This window comes from Podarcis filfolensis (assembly GCF_964270895.1).
Source record: "Podarcis filfolensis genome assembly, chromosome: 6".
Classification (NCBI taxonomy): Eukaryota; Metazoa; Chordata; class Lepidosauria; order Squamata; family Lacertidae; genus Podarcis; species Podarcis filfolensis.
The window spans coordinates 18,535,792-18,547,915 of record NC_139609.1 but is presented as its reverse complement, the minus strand read 5'-3'; the positions used below and the strand labels follow the sequence as shown (position 1 = coordinate 18,547,915).

General features: G+C 41.4%; 3 protein-coding genes across 5 annotated transcripts in view; 2 read left to right on the top strand and 1 right to left on the bottom strand.

The window, feature by feature from the left end:
* The window catches only part of LOC310765406 (complement factor H-related protein 5-like), a 316,979-nt gene that overhangs the window by 255,626 nt on the left and 49,229 nt on the right, over positions 1-12,124 (bottom strand). The window lies entirely within an intron of this gene.
* LOC310765395 (complement factor H-like) overlaps positions 1-12,124 on the top strand; it is a 100,426-nt gene that overhangs the window by 73,344 nt on the left and 14,958 nt on the right. The window lies entirely within an intron of this gene.
* The window catches only part of LOC310765396 (complement factor H-like), a 28,626-nt gene that overhangs the window by 6,837 nt on the left and 9,665 nt on the right, over positions 1-12,124 (top strand). For both annotated transcript variants that reach the window (XM_083620265.1, XM_083620264.1), the window contains exons 7-14: positions 1,180-1,353; positions 2,434-2,634; positions 4,908-5,090; positions 5,610-5,786; positions 7,474-7,650; positions 8,660-8,833; positions 9,798-9,980; positions 10,624-10,803. In XM_083620265.1, coding sequence (XP_083476391.1) covers positions 1,180-1,353; positions 2,434-2,634; positions 4,908-5,090; positions 5,610-5,786; positions 7,474-7,650; positions 8,660-8,833; positions 9,798-9,980; positions 10,624-10,803 — 1,449 coding nt within the window. The remainder of the gene's footprint in view (positions 1-1,179; positions 1,354-2,433; positions 2,635-4,907; positions 5,091-5,609; positions 5,787-7,473; positions 7,651-8,659; positions 8,834-9,797; positions 9,981-10,623; positions 10,804-12,124) is intronic.

The window sequence follows — 12,124 nt, the reverse complement described above, 5'->3', positions numbered from 1 at the left end:
TTTCCAGTTCCTAGAGCTGTCGTTGTTTCAGTGTAACCCTGTGCATGCTTACTTTGAAGTAAGCCCACTCTGTTGCACAACTCTCTGAGGGAATTGTGCACAAGACTGCAATTTTAGTCAAGTGGATTGGATTAGATAATTTAAAATAGATCAGAACGTTGTCCTTGTTGAATCGGGACAATGATTTTTACACCTTTAAAACTATGCCATTTTGTGTTTTATACCGGTATTTATTTATTCCTCACTTACATCTTGCATATAGGAGGGAATGCTTCCACAGTGGTGTCCGGAAAGGCACCTATTATTATTATTATTATTATTATTATTATTATTATTATTAATATACCACCCAATAATCCAGAGGTTTCAGGGTGGTTCACAAAAAAGATCTATGACAGCAGAAAGGGAAGAGAGGAACATCTAGAATGGCAGTGGCATGTTGCAGCACTGTGCCTATATTATTTTAAAGGGACTAATAATTTGGTGATCCAAGAACAGAATACATGTGCTTTTGTTCCTTTTCAACTTTTGTTCCTTTTCAACAAAATACATATTGCTAATCAAGTAAATTTTCTTTAGCAAGTTCTGCTGATTCTGGTTTTGCAATCTTTTGCTAAGATGTTTAGATGTGAATTTTAATCTGTTCTTATTCTACTGTTATTTTATCTTTTTGAAAGTTATTATTATTATTTTTACTTTCTTTTTTGTAAATTTATTTGAGTTTTTCAAATTAAATTTTACAATAGCATATCAACATACAATATAGAAACAAGATTCCATAGAATCTCCTGGACTTCCCTCATCTCCTTTGTGGGTCCTATTGCTAGTCCTTTCTTCCTGCATCTTTTATAATAATCCAGATCTTTTGCATCTCCATTATGTCCAAAATTCACCATTAAACTGCAAGTGTTATTCCAACCTGACTAACAATTTTAGGTGTTTACAATGGTTTTTAAGATATAAATTTTCCCCTTTCCTTATTAAGACTTTGGTCTTTGAAATTATTGCTTTTCTATCTTATTGAAAAATTTATTAATATTTCATAAATCACTTTGAAGTTTGTTTTTAACAAATAATAAATACGTTCTCATACTGATGTACTGAATTATATCTAGCCAGGGAAAGAGTTTGTTGCTTGATCTGTTGTTGACCAAGTGTCCTCCTTGTATTCCTCCATAGAAATTGTCTGCTCCCCACCCCAAGTAGAAAATGGCGACTTCCATCCTAAGCAGAGTCACTATGACTATCAAGACACAATCGAAACACAGTGTGAGTCTGGCTATCAGCTTCAGAACCGCCAATCCCCTTCCATGTGTACAGAGACGGGGTGGTCTCCTCCTCCGATATGTTTTCGTAAGTAGCCTTCTCTTTGCAGTTTCAAAACATGAACAACTAGCATTCAATGCATCCAACTTTGTAGTTTATGAATTATATGCCCATCACAATGATAGTTGAGGTGTGTGTGAAGGAAGAGCCAAGAACCTCTACCTATTGCTCTATTACTAGAGGTGAGGGGCTGTGCATGGAGGCACATGGGGTCCCTTGGATGGAGGCTGGGTTATTCACAGTCAGAGTAAGGGCTCAGATTTTTGCCCACTGAAATGTTGTTCCCAAGTACAAAGTTTTATTGCCATCATTCACAAATATATCGGACGAAATAATGATAATAATTTATTATTTACACCCGCCCATCTGGCTGAGTTTCCCCAGCCACTCTGGGCGGCTCCCAATCAAGTATTAAAAACAATACAGTGTTAAATATTAAAAACTTCCCTGAACAGGGCTGCCTTCAGGTGTCTTTTAAAGATAGGATAGCTACTTATTTCCTTCACATCTGAAGGGAGGGTGTTCCACAGGATGGGCGCCACTACCGAGAAGGCCCTCTGTCTGCTTCCCTGTAACCTTACTTCTCGCAATGAGGGAACCACCAGAAGGCCCTCGGAGCTGGATCTCAGTGTCCGGGCTGAACGATGGGGGTGGAGACGCTCCTTCAGGTATACAGAAATAGGGATGCAGGCACATCCGACTGAATGTCTGCATAGGCTCAAGCTTTTTGCAAAGATTTGATTTCAATGCTTGCTAAAATATCGGAGTTTCCCGCACCATTACCCTATGTCCTTGTTCTAAGGGTCAAAAGCTTATCTCTGGGCTGGAGAAGACTGTGGTCTTCAAGCCCCAGCAAACTGTCTTTCCCCAGCTCTGACTGTTCCTGGCAGCAAACGTGGGTCTGGGGACCACCTGCATCTTCTGCCACAGTCATCTATTTCTGTTTTCATACACAGACCAAAGAGGGAAACCCAGATAATATTCAGACACTGATACACTTGAGCCAAATGTGCATCCTCCATTAAACCAGCCAGCCCAAGGAAAATAGCAAGTGGAACATCCTGTTTATTTATGTTTGGCTTAACTTTTTTCTCATCTTCTCCAAAGTAAAGAACTGTGACTATATTCGGATTGAGAATGGACAACTCTCTGATACCTATGAACGCTGGAAAGACTACTATTTTCCAAAAAGGGTGGGACAAACAGTTGACTATAGTTGCAGTTATGGTTTTCTACCAAGAAATAGAGAAACATGGGGTAGAAGTTTATGCACCAATTTCGGCTGGAATCCAGAACCAAAATGCTTCAGTAAGTTAACATTTCCCTTGCATTCTCAACTTTGATGAGAAATGGAAACGACAAAATATGCCTCTTCCGAAAGATGTGGAAGGAAAATGTGTAACGTGGTTAAACAGTGAGTAATCAGAGTGGAAAACTTTAAAATTTAATATGAAAATGTCTTCATATGGCACCAAAAATATAATAAGCTGAGTACCAGGTTGACCCATTTGGTATTGGCGATTGTGTTCCATATGTGTGTGGGGGGGGGGGGCTGATGGAAAGGCTTTCTGTGTGATCACCACCCCCTTGTATCAGTGGAAGATCTTGGCATTTGGGCAGGTGGCTATGGACGTAGGGGTGGGTTGGATCATCTTAATCTCTCATCCTTGTGATTGTCACACAAGTACATTGTAAGTCCCTTCTGTCAAATGCCTGTGTAATATTTTAAGACAAAATCCTAAATATATGCCTCTTCTTTAAGTATAAAAAATAATAGTTATAATGGTATTTGAAGGGGTTCCATGGTACACTTTTCCCTTTAACAAAAAATCTAACTGCTCAAGTTTGGTGTAATAAGTACCTGGTGGCCATAGTGCTTTATGATGTGACACCCCTTCCTGGGTAATTGTATGGAGAGAAAAATGGTTGCCCTCCGATACCTATGGAGTCACCTCTCTTTTTCTCTATATGTCACACATCACAATGTGTCCCGTCCCCCCGCTTCCAGGGGCCTCTTGTCAGTGATGGATAAATCTGTTAGTTTTAGTTTCTTTGGGTTTCTAATTTTTCCAATCTTAAGTTCATTTCTCCACATTTCCACATCAGTTTATTGGTTTGAGTGTGTGGTGTGTGTGTGTGTGTGTGTGTGTAGTGACAAATTGTCAGTAAATGCTGGCTAATATTGTATGGCAGTTTGCCTAACATACACATTTTTGCAAAGCCATTTCCCCCTACATAATCATTTTTGTATGCTATTTTCCAAATATGTATGTATTTTAATCCACACAGTACCCTAGCATATGCACCTTTGTACACATCAGTTGAACAGAGAACTGCATTGCAAAATTCAGAGCAGTGAGAATTTCGAAGGATGTCTGTGTTTTGGTTTCTGAATTGTTTTGCGAAGGCAAATAACATTCACGTTCAAATACAGATTCACCTTCAAATATGAATCGGATCAATTCATATTTAAGCAGCTAGGAAAGGTTGTTAAAAGAGAAAAAAGTGGTGTGACACTATGACACCTAAAGATTATTTCAACACATGAAGGGGTCCATAAAAAACCTATTTTATAAATCACATTGTGTGTCTATTTTCTACATATATATGTTGCAAAAGCATATAGGAAAACTTTAAACCAAGTCTCTCGAGTAATGCACCATCTATCTTGAAAATAATATTTCAATTGTGGTTCGAGGACCCAATCCCCGCATAGTGGAATGAAAACACAAGGACACGTGATATAAGGTTAATGGGCAAGAAAAGGCCACAACTTTATTGATTACAGCAAGTGAAAAGGTATTGGCTTAGGCATTGGATTACGTCATCTGACTCCACCCACTCGGAGAGGGGTGAGTCTAAAACAGGGGGGTTTATTCACCAGTAGGTGGAGCCTGTTGATGCTAATCCAACTATAAGCTCTCCCCTGATGTCACCGAGGGTCGTGCCATGGCCTCCCGCCACGCAGGCATCGGACAGAATACACGACTGCCGGATTCCTTTAACGGAATACCCAAAATTGAAGGCGTAGGCGATGGCCACACTTAGCCCTTCCACACACCACAACACATTATTCCAATGCCTAACCTACCCACCAATACCACGGAAGTTGTGACGAGGAATGCCAGTGGTAAGTAGCTGGAGTGGAGCTGGACGAGGAAGTTGCTACGAGGTAGGCGAAAAACCAAAAAGCCTAATGCCAAATGGAAAAATTCCTACCAGGCCCCCTGGACAACCAGGGCGACCAACCTAAGGTCCATAGCAAGGCCAAAAGAAAGCTGAGACCCTGAGCTCTAAGGGAGTGGAGGGTGGGTGACTCACGGCGGTCCAACGAAGAGAGAGGCCAGGAGGCTGGCGCGGCAGCAATTTGTGCTGCCGTACACGCCCCCTCGCAGGCACCTGATTGGGTGCCTGCCCGTGGGCGTGGGCGCCAGCCAGGTGAGTGGGAGGCAGGGGGCTAACGCCCCCTGCTTGAGGCGGAGTCTGGCCCCGACCACAACCACTCCCCTCTTGGCAGGAGGAGAGTCTTTGCCAAAATATATGTCAATCAATGATGTAAGCTTCTTTTTTTCCTCTTTTAGAAATATGTGATATTCCTAGACTGCTTGCACATGTTACATTCAATGCCCATACTTGGCAGAAGTTCATAGAAGGTGATGAAATTTCGTATTCTTGTGAGGCTGGATATCATCCTCCAAATCAACAAGCTAAGGCCGTGTGCACCAAAAATGGCTGGTCACCTACTCCACGTTGTAATGTAAGAAGTAAGTGTTATTTATGGAATCCAATTTGACAATATAGAACCTGAGAACCTGGAGCCTGCCCTGTCCTGCTGTGAACAACCAGTACATTATATTATTTTCTTGGACTTCTCACAGTTATTGGAAAGCTTAAGGATGTGCATGTTTGCAAATCTCATGTTGATTTGTAATGAGTAGCAGAGGAAAAGAGGCCTTTGCAGCACCTATCTCTTCTGAACATCTCCTCTTCACTGGGTGAAGCAATCACAAGCAGTCTTGGTACTTGCCAAACATGTGGTAGATGGAGCTGAACCTGGAAGAACTTGTTTAATATTTGTACTCAAGGGGTGGGACTTCTGACAGGCTGTGGAATGAACCTTAAAGTCTCTCTAAAACCTGAGCTACATAACTTAACCAGACTAGATCTCAGTTGAGAAATTTATGAAACATTGTAGTGGACTTCACAATAAGCTGATTCTTACCTAACAAAGCCCACCATAATTTATGGGTTCATGTATATAATATGTTCCTTTTCCTCATTAGAAATATGTCAACCTGCGGAACCACCAAATGGCTTTTTCACTGAAAGAAAAAACCGATATAATTTGAATGACAAAATATCATATCGCTGTCAGCCTGGCTTCACAACTCCACAAGGACTTGAAACGGGAGATATACAATGCCATGAAGAAGGGTGGAAGCCTGAACCAAAGTGTATCAGTAAGCAGTTTAAAGAATCATGAAAAATGGGTTGGTTTAGACCACACATTGGAAAAGTCATTAACTTAAGCTTAAAAATCAATCTGCTCTACACAATATGGACTTCTTCTGTCTGTTTCCTCCATCTTCTTTCAGTGGTAGTAATTTCGAAAGCAAAATATTGAGGAACGTATTACAGCAGGAGACTCAAACTAACAACAAGAAGTTGTTTTCTTGCCAATCAATTGATGAGAGACAAAGTTCTAGGCCTCATTGATGAAATGCAAACTGGCAAATCCATCTTAGAGTAGTCAAGGAACTCAAATGTGAAATTGCTGTCCATTTAGCTACAATATGTAACTTGTCCCTCAGATTAGCCTTCATAATGAGGTCTGGAAAATAGCCAATGAATCTCCAGTTTTTAAAATGGGATCCAGGGAGAGCCTGGAAGTAATAATAATAATAATTATATATATATATATATATATATATATATATATATATATATATATATATACACCCTGCCCTCCCTGGCCAGAGCTGGGCTCAGGGTGGCTAACATCAATAAAATTACAATAAAACATAATTGGGGGGGGGGCAAACAAACAAACAAACAAAAAACCAGTTTATTAAAATACAGGTTAAAATACAATTTAAAATGCAGCCTCATTTTAATAGTAGCCCATAAATCGAAAACACAAGGGGAGGGAAACATAAGGGTCAGACTGAGTCCAAACTAAATGCCAGGTGGAACAGCTCTGTCTTGCAGGCCCTGCGGAAAGATGTCAAGTCCTGCAGGGCCCTAGTCTCTTGTGACAGAGCGTTCCACCAAGTTGGGGCTAGTACTGAAAAGGCCCTGGTCCTAGTTGAGACCAATCTAACCACCTTGTGGCTTGGGACCTCCAAAGCGTTGTTATTTGTGGACCTTAAGGTCCTCCGCAGGGCATACCAGGAGAGGCGGTCCTGTAGGTACGAGGTTACAGTTGCTTAATTTCTATTCTGCTTGCTTAATGCCTGTTCTGGGGAAATTTGTGGAAAGTATTGTGAAAAATAAAATAAGCAACCATATAGAAAAAGAAATCTTGCTGAGGTAGAAACAGCCTGGCTGCTGTAAGGGCAAATCCTGTCTCACCCACTTAGTAGAGTTCTTTGAGTGTGTTAGCAGGCACATATGAATGGTGGTGATCTGGTTGACCCCGTGTACTTGGACTTTGAAAAAGCTTTTGACAAGGTATCTCACTAAATAAGCTTAGCAGTCATGAAATAAGAGGTGAAGTTCCTTTATGAACCAGGAATTGGTTAACCAGCAGGAAGGAAGAAATGGACAGTTCTCTGAATGAAGGGATTAAGAAAGTGAAGTCTCTAAGAATCAGTAATGGGACCTGTTCCTTTTAACTAGCTCATAGACAATCTAGAGTTAGAGGTGAGCAGTGAAATGGCCAGGGAAGCTGGTGATACTAAATTTTTCATGGTCATTGTAACAAAAAGAGACAGTGAAAAGCTCCAAAAGGGACTCTCCAAACTGAGTGAATGGTGGTAGAATGTCAAAGGCAATTCAATTTAAACAACTGTAAAGTGATGCATATTGGGGGGGGGGGATCTTAATTTCACACGTATGTTCATGGAGTCTGAACTAACAAGATTTTAGAGCATGTAAACTGATGCTATAAAACCAATCATAAATATAATTCATTCTTTATTTCCTCAGAGACATGCCAAGTACCAACTCAAAATAATGTAATCTTTAACACAAGTCAATCGGTTTTCTTGTTTGAAGAAATACTTCACTACAAATGTAAAGATGGGTTTGAAACTATTAAAAAGGCCACAGCTGACCATGTAGTATGCACAGAGAATGGATGGAGTACAAATCCTGAATGTCTACGTAAGTTATAAAATATCATTGTTTAATTATATAATTACATAACACAGCCTTGATATAATTATATAACACAGCCTTTGTCCATCAAACAAGGTTTGTTTCACTGATGTTTTCTATGTGGTTAAATACACAGGCCACTAGTTTATAATCTTTCAGAAGCAAGGCCTCCAATTATCCTAGATATACACTTTAGGATTATCTAGTATGTCATAACCAGCAATACTCTGGTTTCTCTTCAGTTATTGCTATAACCAGCAATATCCTTTATTTTCTTCAAGTAATTTTCTCCCAGTGATTCCTAATGATTTTACATAACTAAAATGCCTCAAGTTGGCATACATTGGTGATCTAATTAATAATGATCAGTAAGAATATATGTACTCATCTCGGATGTAATAAAGTAAGATATGAAGCTGGATTTTTAGCAATCTGATTCTGTAGATGAAATTGCTACATATAGGAGTCAGGCAACTTGCTCTGTGTTTAACAATGTGTTTGGCTTGCTCAGAGTTCATAGAAAACATCTGAGAATAAAATACCCCAACTGAAGCACCTTTTTGCAGTGGTTCCTCCATCCAGGCAGACTGATAAGAATCCTTCACCTGGAATGTAAAGAATGAAGAAAAAACAACAGGAAAGCAAAAAGTTAATGGAATATATCCAAACTCAGGTTGTTCAAAGAATTCACACCATCTTCTAGATTAAGAGTAGCACCAGCAACTCACCTGAGTGTGCCAGTTGTTGTTGTTGTGAATAAATAGAATTTGACTTCTTCTAGAGAGATTGTCAGGCATGGAAATTTTGAAGGTATGAGGAAGGTGGACTCACCCAATAGCTGAGAAACATGGCATGCTGTCTTGTTAAAGATTTATTGGTCTCCACTCCCAGGGGGTCAGAGGTTATGCAAGCCTGCAATAAGTTTGATGAACATTTGCAAACATTTTGCTCAGCAGTTTAATTTCAGGCATGTTTGTTTTGAAATGCAATCTGCTTTGCTCAACATTTCCTTTAGCAATACATTGTGATGGTTTCCTTCTGGAGAATGGGCTACTTGACCCTAGAAAGAACCAATATCAGCACAGAGACGTGGTGAAATTTTATTGCCGCGGAAACTACAAAAGAGTTGGGCCTGACTCTGCCCAGTGTTATCATTTTGGATGGTCTCCACAGCCCCCAACGTGTAAAGGTATGCATTTTTTTTCCATAGCTTATACAAAAAGTAAATATCAGTGCGCTTGTTATTCTTAAAAATTTCCTGGCAGCCTTTTTTAGTAATGTTTCTCCCAAGTCTTACTGGGGAAGATTTCACTGGCTAGTGCACAGATATATATATTTTGTTTAGTGTTGTGTGGTCAATGGAGTATGGGAAGGAGGTGACGCCGATGGCACTGTGGTCTCAACCACTAAGCCTCTTGGGCTTGCCAATTGGAAGGTCGGGGGTTCGAATCCGCGCAATGGGGTGAGCAAATTAGCTGCTGGAGTTTGGATTACATATAAATAAAGGCAGCTCCATGTATAGCAATGGAGGAAGAATCTGTTTTAAACAGATTTATGTAGGGAATTTGCTGGTTCCAACCTGATTGAGACTTGCTCACATTGCACTGCCTATTGCATCGACCAGCCAGTTATGGCCAAGCTGTCTCTGCATTGCTGAGTTTTGAAAGAGAAAGAAAATGCCTGAAATGAAATGAAACACAAAATTATATGGTATGTTATACACACAATATACCCCATTATATAGTCCCATTTGATACAGGTAAATTTCATCATATGCAGGGGTTACATTCCCTGCTACCATGTGTATAAGCAAAATTATGTAAAGCAGGAGTAACCCCAGAATGGCCCTGTGTGAACATCCCTACCTATTTGTAGTCGGGGGGGGGGGGCTCATTCAGCAACATGGCAACTATTTCCCCCTAGCTTCCTCTACGCAGTTGTTGGTAATGGGTGAAACTAGGAGCTACATGAGTAGTGCTGATCATTTGAGTCTTTCCCACATAAATGACACCATCCATTCCACACAACTGGCTGGAACTCAGCACATCCAACATCATTTCATAATTGTGAAAGTTTTATGTGGAAGGGTGTGCTGTCTAGACTTATTTTGAGTCAACAGATACAAGACTGAAGTGATGCTCTCTTACTTCCAGCACAAGTCGATCCTTGTCAGCCACCCCCCAGCATTTCGGATGGCAGTATTAGCGGTGACCTTCGGGAAGAATATGAACATGGAGAAAAGGTGGAATGCAAGTGTAATTTCGGATTTGCAATGACTGGATCAAAGTTGATTGAGTGTTTGGATGGACAGTGGACATCTTTACCACTCTGCAAAGGTAAATTACAGGTGCAACTAAGGCATGTTCACAGGGCAAATGCTATGTGCAGATAAAACTGTTTTTGTTAACTCAGCAAAGTCCACCATGTGCATATATTCCACTAGGATTTCTTTTCTATTTACATGCTGGGAATTCTGTCCCAGAAGTTTCCCAAGTTGCAGGAGAAGAAAAAGGTCTGCCGAAGGGAAAGTGGAGCATAACATTTGATGTCTCCATATGAAGCAGAAACAGACCATCTTAAATGTCTTCATGCTTTGTTTTATCATTGAAATGCTATGTTTACCCAAATGTGGAATAAAAGAATCCATTTCTAAATTCCAGTCTTAAGTTTCCAATGCTTGGGACTGGAAATAAGATCAAAACGGAACAGAGAAAAATAACAACAAATCAATGCTCAGTTCTTAAGAATGAAGTTAAAATCATACAAGCCATAATAATATCAAAGTCTGCCTCTTCATTCTACTTCTGCAATATATACTGATGAGCTGAAAAATGAAGGGCTGCCCTAGGCATTTTTTATCTGGTGTGTAGGAGAGGCTGAAGAGAATGAGCAGCCAAAACAACTGGGGACTGAGATTATAGTTTTAAGAAAATAAAAACTCATATTTTGTTTCACATCATTTCCTTCTGTTTTCAACAGAGGAAACCAGAGCTTGTGAAGTACCTCCAAATATTAGAAATGGACGCCCTGTCAGTGTTGACTCAGATAGATATCTGCATGGCGAAACTGTGGCATATGAATGTAATGGAGGTTTTTTCATTGTTGGAACTATAGAAGCTGTGTGTCTGCATGGACAGTGGGAGTTACCATCATGTGTTGGTAAGCTATTATTATTGTTTGTGGATCGAGGGCCCGACCCCCGCTAAGTGAAATAAATACACAAGGACACGTGATATAAGGTTAATGGGCAAGGAAAGGCCACAACTTTATTGATTACAGCAGTGAAAAGGTATTGGCTTAGGCATTGGATGACTATAGGAGGTGGGTTTATTCACCAGTAGGTGGAGCCTGTTGATGCTAATCCAACTATAGGCTCACCCCCTGATGTCACCGAGGGTCGTGCCATGGCCTCCCGCCAAGCAGGCATCGGACGGAATACACGACCGCCAGATTCCTTTAACGGAATAACCCACGGTAGATAGCATAGGCGATGGCCACACCTAGCCCTTGACACAGCACAACACATGAATCCAATGCCTAACCGGGACGACGACGAATGAGGAGGAGGCGGAGCTGGTGCCACAGCATTAAGCTGCTACACACGCCCCCCGGAGGCACCTGGTTGGCTGCCTCCGGTGGGCGTGGGCACCAGCCAGGTAAGGAGGGGAGGGGGCTAAGGCCCCCTACCAGGGGCGGAGCTCGGTCTCCCGCCCACAACCACTCCCCTCTCTTCCAGGGAGGAGAGTCTTTATTGAATTTATATACTGCCCTACACCCAGGGGTCTCAGGGCGGTTCCCAGAATAAAACCAAGATATAAAACCACAAAATACATAATGTTATGTACTGAGTTGAATAGGATCCAAACTGCAGCAGTCCGATTGGTCCTAGAACAATAGGATCCAAAAGGCAGCAGTCTGATTGGTCCTAGAACAATAGGATTCAGAATGCAGCAGTCTGATTGGTCCTAGAACAATGCAGCAATATGATTGGTTGGCAGGAACCACCCAATCATGCTCCAGATAGAAGTGAATCCACAACCTGATTGGCTTACAGTAGAATTCCGGAATTAGCCAATCATGTGCAGCCCATTGTGTAAATAATGTATATAAAGCAGATACCTTGAGGGGACTTTCATTCATTCCTCCTCACCACTATGAGCTGAATAAAGAGCATGAAATCACTTTGCGACTCTGAGTATATTTCACTGGCGACGAAGGTGGGATCCCGCTGAGCTGACTGCCACACACAGCACCGCAGCACCGCCACCTGCCGCACCGCTGCCTCGCACCGTGTATCCAGGCTTCAGCTCCGGGACACAAGGAACTCAGAATGGCAACCGACAGCAGCTTCTCGCCGTTCAACCCAGCATCTGGAGACTGGGAAGCGTACGCCTCCCGTTTCACCTTCCTCCTAGAAGCCAAAGGGGTCACCGATGAAGAAGACGCCAAGAAGAGGGCAATATTCTTCAGCATCTGCGGA